The following is a 10,936-nucleotide window of genomic DNA, read 5'->3' on the forward strand; positions in this document are numbered from 1 at the left end:
TTTTCCCCAGTCCAAAATAAAAACAAGAGTAGCCTCTCATTAGACAAAACTGGTAGCTGAGAGATCATCTTTTATGAGGGAATGACGGTGAACGGTGGACCAAGCTTTTTGATACACACTGTGTACTTACCAATCTAACTGCATTTTCATTCAATGCTGTGCTCCTACTACAGCATATACAATTTCATTCAATAGGCAATAGGCTATTCAAATATTTCTGAGGTATGTGCAGAGTAGCATTGCACTTGATCAGGTGTGTCAGAGCCATTTCCATTTATTTACGGGTCAAGTGTACATACAGCCAATACGCACTACTCCTATTACAATGTAATGTACTTTCCAGCAACTCCATTTTTTACATTTTCTGACAGTATCACCATTCAAGGTTGTTATTTAAGCAGGGGGGTCACAAGTAACTGAAATCTCTTAAAAAAGAAAGTTCACCATGATTCAACACTGCATTTTATGTGTTTTGAAGCCAATGTTCTTTCCTGCCAAATAATATTTTACTAGCTATTATTTTTGTACAACATGAGGTGTCCATCAATGAAGGGCTTAAGAGCAGGATATGTCCCACACATCATCATTTTAAAAAGCTCATTAAGACTTCGTACTTGGTTCTCAAAATTCCGATTAAAAAAAAGTGTTCGTATAACACCAAATACCAGGCAATGCCAGTAAGAAGAAAGTGTGTTGACACATATGTTGTTGTCACTACAGTCAGTTATCAAGAGCCTCCAATGGCACAGCACCACATGGCCATAATGGGACATGGCCAAACATAGCCAACAATCATCTGTATTTGGTGTCATCTTCTACCCAACAAAACCTCAAAAACAACTAAAGCTTGTCAAGGATTTTAACCCAATTTAATACAAATATAAGTTGTATTTCCATGATAGGCGTGGGGTTGTCATTTCACTGACGTCTTGTGTGTGTTTGGCCCGGCCCCAGTAAGTAAGTAAGTAAGTAAGTAACAGGGACCTCCTCCTCACTAGTCCTCCACTTTGTACGCCGGCCTACAGAACGTCCAGTTGTGCTCCACCGTGTTCTCGTTGGCCCGCTCGCTCATGTGGTGGACGCGCGTGTTCCTGATGGTGAAGCCCTGCTTGGTGATGTAGTCCATGAGGTGCACTCTGAGGGCCACCTCCTGGTGGTAGTCGCAGGGGCCAAAGGTGAAGGACACCTGGCAGTCCCGCGTGTCCATCATGTGCTTGTTCCACTTGGTGAAGTTGTTGGAGATGCCCTCCAGCAGGGCGTGCACCTTGGTGGTGATGGTGAGCTGCGTGATGATCACCGCCACCGGGTTGGAGTACTTGGAGAGCTTGCGTGTGCTGGACAGCTCCACTACCTGCTCGAAGGTGTCCAGCGGGTACGGCGGCTTTGTGTCGTTCAGGGAGTGGATCAGAGGCTCGATCTGGTAAAAGTCCGCCTCCTTGCGCAAGAGGTCCATCTCCGTGAAGTCCAAGGGACGCGTGAGCTCGGACGAGCGCAGGAAGTTCAGTACGAACCGGAAGAGGGTCCCGTCGCGGTCGATGAAGTAGTTTCCTTGAGCGTCCCGCGTGGTGGGCAGGTCTCCGCGGAACATGGCGCCCAGCATAGAGTCTGGGTAGCGCTGGAGAGTGGACAAGGTCGTAGTGTACATGTGCCCACCCACATTTAGGGTCACGGGCTTGATCATCTACAGTAGACAAGACAAAAACAGGATAAGGCATTATATAATAAATTAAAAATAATACAAGAAAGTAGAAGAAAAGGGGGAATGTTATCAACTTGCTAAATAATGACTCCTGAGACTTTCATAGCAACATTCTGTTCTCTGAAATCAAGCTCCATTCTTCAGAAATGACCCTCACATCCAATTTTTTGGCTTAACATGCACAAGGGAAAAAAACCCAGCACATTCAATACATACAACTCCCATACCGCAGCTCACCTGTTCATAGGCGTTTAGTGAATAGAGGGGCTTGGGATCGTTCAGACTGTCTATCAGAGGCTCAATCTGATAGAAGTCGGCCTCTTTACGCAGGAGGTCCAGCTCTGTGAAGCTGACGGGCAGAATGAGCTCTGACGTGCGAAGGAAGTTCAGAATGTAACGAAAGAGGGTCCCGTCACGGTCGATGAAGTAGTTCCCCTGTGAGTCCCGAGTGGTGGGGAGATCCCCACGGAACATACCACCCAGCATGGAGTCTGGGTAGCGCTGAAGGGTGGACATGGTGGTGGTGTACAAGTGGCCACCAACATTCAGGGTCACTGGTTTGGTCGCCTGGACAAAGAACAGACAAGAGTGAATAAGTAAACAAGAAAAACAAGTTCAAATCGAGGAACTCTCAGTGCTGATACACAGAGACCCCAAACAATAAGACCATCACAATTCCATTGTGTTTGAACCATCAACCACTTTTAACCTCCTATAGAAAAAACTCACAAGACAAAATGCTGATGAACCAACAGCGTACCTGTTCAAAGGTGTCTTGGGGATAAGCTGGCTTAGGGTTGTTCAGACACTGGATGAGGGGTTCTATCTGGTAGAAATCTGCCTCTTTCCGCAGCAGGTCCGTCTTCATGAAGTCGACTGGCAGAATGAGCTCGGACGTGCGAAGGAAGTTTAGAATGTAATGGAAGAGGGTCCCGTCACGGTCGATGAAGTAGTTCCCCTGTGAGTCCCGAGTGGTGGGTAGGTCTCCACAGAACATGGCACCCAGCATGGAGTCTGGGTAGCGCTGGAGGGTGGACAAAGTTGTGGTGTAGAGGTGCCCCCCCACATTTAGGGTCACCGGTTTGGTCATCTGGGAAACAAGCAGACAGGAGTGAATGAGAAAGAACAATAACCAGCTTATAGTTACCCTTGAGTTGAATAACTAAGAACTATTGGTGCTGAGACAGAAACCTTCACAACTTCATTCAATTTCCATTTATTATAGTGTGGAGTCAAGACAAACTAAGCTACTTCTCATCGAGTAGACCCAGGGATGCCCGGAGCACTCAGCTTACTTTCAGAAGTTTATTTTATTTTGGTGCATGAACTGACTCACGTTGTGACGCACCTGCATCTCCTGCTGTTTTAATACAGTGTGGTTTCTCCATAATCATAGTCTCAGATCACTTTTCAAGTAATACCTCAGACCACAGAGATTTCTTATCAAGGTGAGAGATGCAAAATACTTCTCAGGGAGGCAAAATGCACACATGCCGCGAGTTTGAGGCAAGCGGTCTAAGCCTTTTTTGATCTCCTACTCAAACTCCAACAAACTAAATTCTGGTGAGCCAACAGTGTACCTGCTCAAAGGTGTCTGGGGGATAAGCTGGCTTGGGGTTGTTCAGACACTGGATGAGGGGTTCTATCTGGTAGAAATCTGCCTCTTTCCGCAGCAGGTCCGTCTTCATGAAGTCGACTGGCAAGATGAGCTCGGACGTGCGAAGGAAGTTTAGAATGTAATGGAAGAGGGTCCCGTCACGGTCGATGAAGTAGTTCCCCTGTGAGTCCCGAGTGGTGGGTAGGTCTCCACAGAACATGGCACCCAGCATGGAGTCTGGGTAGCGCTGAAGGGTGGACATGGCGGTGGTGTACAGGTGCCCACCCACATTTAGGGTCACTGGTTTGTTCATCTGGACAAGACACACAGACACGCACAGAAGACGAAAAGAAGAAGAAAAGGTGTCGCCATGATCTTCTCAACAACAATTGTATGCAACATGGAAGAATGGTGAAAGAAAAAGAAGATGGCATTTAACCATATTTGGATAACAGTAGGCCTATGTAAGAATTTTGGTTTCAAAAATGCCTTAAGAATAATCAGATGCAATGCATGGAGTGCACCGCAAATGTTTGCATCGTGGTGACCAATGTTGTCAGATCTTTACCCCACTTACCATATAGTCCCAGTCTCCATTCTCCATTGATACAGAATAGGTGTGTGAGGGTGCCTACGACAAATGAGGAGTCTTCTCAGCTGTTTACCTGCAAAGAGCAAGATTTTCATAGTTCTACTGTCAATTGGCGTCATATATTGGTGAGACGTAGCAGCTAGTTAACCTTGCTTGCAAGATCAACCATGAGTCGCCCATCTCTGCCAACAACTCCACGAATCACTAGTTCTCTAATTACACCAACCAAGGCTTCGTTGCAGTCTCCATGCAGCAAGTCTGCTAATTTGCGAGGTTGCTAGCGTACCATGGGGAGCCTCGCTGGCAAAAGCAAGGTCGTCGTTACAACAATGGGCTTATTTACATTATCAGACATTCTGTGTGAGTCAGTCACGACTACACAAGCTAATGTCCAATGTCTAAGCGTGTGTGTTTTGTCATAAGCATCCAGTTAGCTAGCTGTGCTATCGTCACGTATAGGTTCTTTCCCATGAAGCGGAGAGCGCATATATTTCTAGCTAAAGGTGGGCATCAAAGCAATATGAGCTAAAGCGTAGAGAAATTGCTAAATCAATCAAGCCAAAGCTAGCTAGCGAAACACTCGTGCTACAGTTCTTTGTATTGAGCCGAGTCCTTTACAACATAGGCAAAATAGACCTTACCGTTATCCACGTTACAGGGGTCGAGGACGTAAATGTGTCTTGCATTGGCTAGATTACGGGTTTTCTACAGCAGGGCACAGCAGTTTCTTTATGGCAGTGCCCGATCCGTTGGCCTTCAATGCAGTGTTCAGGTTCAGACAGCTTTCTGCTGGCTGGCTGCTGGCTGCTGCTGGGCTAGCCTGTTCCGTGTTTACCTGGTCACGTGATGTCACTGAATGATGACATGTAAACATCTGTGATATGAATCCATCAGAGGTCCATGCTTGGATTGTAGCTGCCAAGGGCCCACATTAATTTTGATATTGATGTTCCTCTTTTCTTCAAATTAGGCTTTACGTTCTCATCATTTTCAAAGTTGTCAACTGTATTCCAATATTTTCATTATGCTGCATTGTGTAGAGAATTCACATCATTCAAAAAGACACAATGCAATATCAGCTAAGTATGTTTATTATCAAACATGGGATTGGGGTGGGTGGTTGGGTTCCAAATAACTACAGGGTAACTACGGGTAATTACAAGATTACAAGGTGCTTTATCGTCATATACACATAAAAATGTCATCCATGAGAAATGAAAAGCTTTGTGCTAAAAAAAAAGTCCCTAAAAAAAAGGAAGAAAAGAAAAACAAAAAAAGTCATTCTTCCTTAATTTTCCACACAGTCAGCATTTCTTCTTGTTGCTGGCACTTCTGATGTTCTGCTGGGAGATGATGAAGTCTAGCATGAGCTTGGCTGTCCTACGCGGCCGTTCCATCACCACAGAATGGCCACAGCTGTCCAGCAGGTCCAGCTGACAGTCAGGCAACGTCTCGGCCATCACCGCAGCTCCTGAGACGTCCACAACCTATGACAAGTAGATGAAAAAATGTCATTAATCATCCCACATAATGGATGGTCTGTTCGATGTCAAGAGGCTGGAAAAGTACGAGAAAAACAGAAGCACGCAACTTTATTTCATTCCCAGGCGTAAAAGTAATTAAAATAATTACCTGGTCTTGTTTACCCCATATGACTTGTAAAGGAGCCGTGATTAGATGCATATGTTCATGTAAGGCAAATTTTGAGCTTTCCCCCAAAAGCTCCATAAACACTGCAATGAGGATGGAAATCGAAAAGTTTGCATCCACATTCAAAAATGTTGAGGGTGTGGCATAAAGAAATTAAGATTTTAAGTAAACATGTTTTGAATCTCCCAGCATAATGTAAGCAGGAAAAATACTTACACTCCTCATAAAATTCATTGTGGGGAGTTCTCACATCCACCAGTCCTTGTAATATCTGAATGAAGCACAAACCACAAGCTACAGTAAGAACACTGAAGTTCCACATTACAATTGAGCAAAGTTCATCACAATCACACTTGTTCTTCTTTTATTTTTTATTTTCTTAGAAGCACATTTTTGTTTTGTTCTTAATAGAAAATCAATACTATAATAGAAGTATATTCAATAAGACAATAATATACTGTGTTTATAAGACAGTATGCATGATCATAAGACAATAGTATATATTTAATAATAGGCATGCTATATGTATAGGACAATATTATATTATAAAAATATATAATGTAAACATATTAAAGGGGCAATATGTAGGATTAAAAGTTTAATTAATCACTGTCCTGAGTCAGCCGATGCTTATTTGAGGCAATAGTAAGTGAACGATGACTCTCGCGACCACTTTCATGGTCAGCTGTCAGAGAACCCCAAATGTAACTTTTGACAGAGCAACCCGAACGAGTGTCGTCGGAAACACTTCTCATACGAAAAATTTGCTTTACATACCGCCGGATACATATTCACATTTGTATCAACTGCTGGCATTCTGTGATTAAAAACATTCTCACAGTGAGCTTTTTTTTCATGACGGTGTAGATTTTGAGACAGGCATGCAATGGGCACCGCGCTAACTACGTAATCCTATATTGTGCCCCTTTAAAATGTTATATACAGTTGAGGACGATATTATTAGCCTCCCTCCTGAAATTAGACATTTCTCTTGATTTCTCAGTGAGAATGACCATTAGAACCGATTCTGCTTTTCTGGAAACAAATACACTGATGGAGATAATGTCCAATGAGTTGAATTTGCATATTTCTATCGTTACAATGAGTTTAAACAAAAAAGGGCAAAAATGACAAGGACCAAATTATTAGCCCCCTGATCATTAATAGTCAATATGATGCTATTTATGAACCAAAGCTGTCAACAGGCACTTTGATCAGTTGTTACCTAGGTTGGCACATGCCGCACAAAGGATTTTGACCCATGTCTTCACTGCAAAGTGTTCTAGCTGGTCTTGCATGGATGCTGAGCATTGACATTTGCCACAGACTCTCAGTGGGATTGAGGACTGGACTTTGAGCGGATCATTCCAGTAGTATGGTTTTAGTGTCCTTGAAGAACCTCTGAACTAATTTAAATGTTTACTTTGGGATACAATGTTGTTGGAGGACCCATCAATCCAGATCCTGACCCAGACTCCCTGTGTCTGAGGCTGAATAACAGACTAAAAACTTGATGCCCCCACCACTATGTGTAACTGTGGAAACTGCTTAGTCTCGTTGGACCAAAGAAGCATTGGACACCTGCCTAGATGATCGTTATTGACCTGGCCTCACCTGGAGTTTTTATTTCAAGAAAGAAATGTTATCTGAGTGTTATTGAGCTTTGCCTATGAACATTTGAAAGTCAAAAATGAGTTTTGAAAGTCTCTGCTTTCATCTGATGAGATTCAATTGCACCTGCTTTGATGCATGAATTCTGCTTCTGTCAGGTGAAGAAAGGGATAGTCCTTAAAACTTGATAACATGGTTTCCACAATTAAACATGGTGGTGGAAGCATCCTTCTGTGGCAGCCTCAGCCACAGTAAACCTTGTTTGGGTGTACGGCACCATAAAAACAGAAGATTAGGATAGAATGTGGAAGGTGACCATACAAAAATATGCTCATAGAGGAAGCTAAGATCTTCACTGGATCTTTCAATAAGATAATAACCCAAAGCTTTCATCGAAAATTGTTCAAATGTTCTTCAAGGTTACTAAAACCATGATCATGTGGCGAATCAGATCTCAATCCTTTAGATAGTCTTTGAGGAGTGCTGAAAATGAATGTCCATCCTCAACATCCAGGAAATTTGGACCAGGTTAACTATTTGCAATGAAAAAAATGGGCCAAAATCCCTGGTAGGGCATGTGCCAACATAGTTAACAACTAATCAGTGTCTGATGTCAGTTTTGTTTCATAAATGGCACTCTACTGACTATTAATGATAAGGGGGGTAATAATTTTGTCCTTGCCATTTTTACCCTTTTTTGTTTAAACTCATTGTGGAAATGGAAAAAATCCAAATTCAACTCATTGGACATTATCTCCATCAGTGTATTTGTTTCCAGAATAACAGAAACTGTTCTTAATGGTCCTTCTCACTGAGAAATCAAGAGAGATGTCTAATTTCAGGAGGGGGGCTAATAATACCGTCCTCAACTGTAATTGTGTAATATGTACAGTACAAGACAATAATATCAGAGGAGCGGTCGCCACCTGCTGGGGGACTTTGAACCTGACGTGTGAGCAGAGCTTCAGCATGTCCTCCATCTCCTCCGGGGTGCTGGGGACCAGTGGGAGGCTCAGCGTGTACTGGCTCTCCTCCAGGTCCTGCATCTGACAGTCAAACTTGGTCTCGCACGGGTTCTTGATACCTGAGACCCAAACACCACGTTTGATTAAAATAATAGAACAGGATGAGGTGTCAAAGGTCCAGAATGTAAAATTTTCAAAATATATGCTGCCCATTGACAGGTTTGACGGTTTAATGAAGTAATAAACTACTATTTACTGACTTAAGTAAAGTAAGTTTTATGGACTCTGTCATCATGTCATATTAGTGTAGTACTATGTTGGTCGTGGAGTTTTTCAACCAATAGTGAAGCGTTCCAAGCTCCCCGGCTCAGTATCCCTTTTTACACTGCTGAATAAATACTACTGTACACAGACTGATGACAGAGTAACTAACCAGCTGGAGAGATGAGAGTGATGCTGCAGACATCAGCAGGGAAAGTGGCCGCGTACACCCCTGCCACATTACCGCCCATCGACGTGCCCACCAAGTGGAAGGGTTTCCTGTTCAGCCGAATGCTCTCCACAAACTGCAACCACAGAATCATATAATTCAGGGTAATAACAGGGTAATAATGGCAAAACAGGGTAATAATGACAAAAACCTAGTTTCATGGATATAAAATGAATCAGCATCTGTGCTGTGTTCATTCATATCAAGGATAAAGGATAGTTTATTGGTCACAGACATTGAGACAGTCACAATTGTAAAACACTGTTGAGGTGATCTACTATTCAAACAAATGCCTTATGTATATGGAAACACTTGTTTTGGGTCACATAATAATAATAGAATAAAGGGCTACCTGGCGTATTCTGTTGACTTGGCCTCCAATGGAGTAGTCCTCTTTACTGGTGCGGGTGGTGCCCTCGTGACCCGGCATGTCCACACACAGAATGTGGAGGTGTTTCGGCAGGTACTGCAAACACAACACATGTAGCTATCAAGTCGTTCAGTACTTTACATGGAGGAAAAAACTCTTTGTAAGGGACTGTTTGTTATTTATGGAAGGAGCCACCAGAGGATAATAGGGGAGGGTCAACCAAAATTATTTGGTGCGGAGAAAAAAGATTTGATCACATCACACCAATCCTAATGTCCCTGCACTGGCTCCCGGTGAGCTATAGAATTGATTTTAAGGTACTACTAATTGTGTTCAAATCATTGAATGGGTTGGGGTTCATAGAAATAGATTGCCTTTCCTTGCATTGCCTACAGAGGAGGATCATGCAATTTCTGCTATTGCACCCCAACCTTCCTCTGGTTGATCTGTAATAAAAAATCAAACAGCCCCTAAAATGAGGATAAACTTTTAGAAATTGCCAAGTTTCTGTGCTCTTTACCCTAATTAAGGGCAGCCATGTGTCCTTGTGAGCGGAGAAGCCGTGAAGCATGAGGATGGAGGGCCTGAAGCCCGGCCGGCCCCTGTAGGAGTAGCAGAAGCGGTACGCTCCACAGTTGGCATAGCGCACCTGCAGGCCCAGAGTACTCCTCCAGTACCTGACAAAGACAACAGGTGTGTACACAAGTGTTAGCCTGATTAACATCGACGTTCAAATCTCTTTGAGACTTGGTCTGACCAAGAGCATAACAATTAACATTTCCCAAACGGCATGGTTGACCCGCCTCTGGTTGACCCGTATTTTCGGGAACTCAGAAAGTACTTACCTTGCTCTTGACCCGACTAGTTGCAACGCCAAAGGAGTTGCGTCACCAGGAGGGCGCGGCCTGGCTATACAAGTGTTTCTCTATGGGAGCTCTAGAGTCTTGAGAAGGATACAGCCGCCGCCACATCCATGGTGGATAAACTATCCTTTGACAATTCATTCAACAAATCGCTCAATGAACTGTTCCCAATGCCCAATATTGTGCGCTTTGGGAAAACACATCTGGTGTACAGCTTGAACTTGGAATAGAACAACAAAAGTCTCACCAGTAGTAGACCTTGATCAGAGAAGATGGCCAGAGTAGAAAAGAAGCCATGAAAAGCAGGAGAGGGATGGCCATTGTGCCTGCCGCAATGGCAAACATGTTCATCACATCCAGATCCATTTTAGACTGCCAGGAAGACAAAGACATTTATGCTGAAGATAGAGAAATGATTGGGACCAAAGTTCAAGCATTTCTCTGAAAAGCTTTTTTTTTAAACTCATGTGCAGGACTACAGCTACTAGGAGTCAGTCGTCATAAAGTCATACTAGCATGCATAATCCTTATTAAAAACAGTGTTATTGGAATGCCTTTTAATACAAATATCAAGAAATTAATATAAAATGCAAAACTAGAAAAAGTATTTCTACTTATCTTAAGCTATTATTTTTTGTTTCCCTCAAAACACTTACTTTGTAGCCATGTAGTCAAAGTTTCTGGTTGTAAAGCACCATATGGAGCTGGATATTTATTGCCTTCAAGTAATCCAAAGCCTTGAATCTACCGGAATACATCCATTCTGAACAAATATTCATACTGGATAAAAAATAAGTGCATCATACCGAACCGGACATGGTAAATACAACTAGCAACTTGTGTAGCCCATCTGTCTGTCACCCAAATGGACAGTTTGCTGCGCCACAGACTTCGATTGACACGTCAATTCAATTGAAAAGCACAGTGGAGTGGAACGACCCAATTTCTCTGTGACATTTAGTGGGAGCAGATGTATTGTTCTGAAAGAGACTCATTAACACATATATAAACAACATTCCATGTAATAAAATGGGTGTTGATGTTAGACCAGCATATCACTGGCGTATCATCAAACACTGCTGGAATGCCAATTTCTTTT

General features: G+C 43.0%; 2 protein-coding genes across 3 annotated transcripts; both read right to left on the reverse strand.

Moving 5' to 3' along the window:
• Window positions 1–256: 256 nt before the first annotated feature.
• kctd6b (potassium channel tetramerization domain containing 6b) lies at window positions 257–4,881 on the reverse strand. Its single transcript, XM_063209341.1, has 6 exons — window positions 4,530–4,881; window positions 3,874–3,961; window positions 3,280–3,609; window positions 2,460–2,789; window positions 1,937–2,266; window positions 257–1,681 (listed from the first exon to the last, which is right to left on the reverse strand). The coding sequence occupies exons 2-6, from the start codon at window positions 3,898–3,900 to the stop codon at window positions 995–997; spliced, it is 1,704 nt and encodes a 567-aa protein (XP_063065411.1). The 5' UTR covers window positions 3,901–3,961; window positions 4,530–4,881; the 3' UTR covers window positions 257–994.
• Window positions 4,882–4,995: 114 nt separating this feature from the next.
• On the reverse strand, window positions 4,996–10,567 carry abhd6b (abhydrolase domain containing 6, acylglycerol lipase b). Of its 2 annotated transcripts, XM_063207715.1 has the most exons (9): window positions 10,494–10,567; window positions 10,085–10,209; window positions 9,495–9,651; window positions 8,957–9,070; window positions 8,548–8,680; window positions 8,076–8,233; window positions 5,755–5,809; window positions 5,521–5,621; window positions 4,996–5,375 (listed from the first exon to the last, which is right to left on the reverse strand). In XM_063207715.1, the coding sequence occupies exons 2-9, from the start codon at window positions 10,201–10,203 to the stop codon at window positions 5,193–5,195; spliced, it is 1,020 nt and encodes a 339-aa protein (XP_063063785.1). In that variant the 5' UTR covers window positions 10,204–10,209; window positions 10,494–10,567; the 3' UTR covers window positions 4,996–5,192. The 2 variants fall into 2 exon arrangements, with proteins under 2 accessions (XP_063063785.1, XP_063063786.1); XM_063207716.1 differs by lacking the exon at window positions 5,521–5,621 and having other exon boundaries at window positions 5,226–5,375.
• Window positions 10,568–10,936: the final 369 nt, after the last annotated feature.

This window comes from Engraulis encrasicolus, chromosome 10 (assembly GCF_034702125.1).
Source record: "Engraulis encrasicolus isolate BLACKSEA-1 chromosome 10, IST_EnEncr_1.0, whole genome shotgun sequence".
In the NCBI taxonomy this organism is placed as follows: Eukaryota; Metazoa; Chordata; class Actinopteri; order Clupeiformes; family Engraulidae; genus Engraulis; species Engraulis encrasicolus.

Coding starts and splice junctions, on each gene's coding strand:
- kctd6b (XM_063209341.1), bottom strand. CDS start 3,900: ATGGAGAATGGAGACTGGGACTATATG. Junction 3,610..3,873: donor ATGGAGACTGGGACTATATG/GTAAGTGGGGTA, acceptor TGTCTTGTCCAG/ATGAACAAACCAGTGACCCT. Junction 2,267..2,459: donor CCCAAGACACCTTTGAACAG/GTACGCTGTTGG, acceptor TTCTTTGTCCAG/GCGACCAAACCAGTGACCCT.
- abhd6b (XM_063207715.1), bottom strand. CDS start 10,203: ATGGATCTGGATGTGATGAACATGTTTGCCATTGCGGCAGGCACAATG. Junction 8,234..8,547: donor CACTCTCATCTCTCCAGCTG/GTTAGTTACTCT, acceptor TTTGGGTCTCAG/GTATCAAGAACCCGTGCGAG. Junction 5,376..5,520: donor TATGGGGTAAACAAGACCAG/GTAATTATTTTA, acceptor TACTTGTCATAG/GTTGTGGACGTCTCAGGAGC.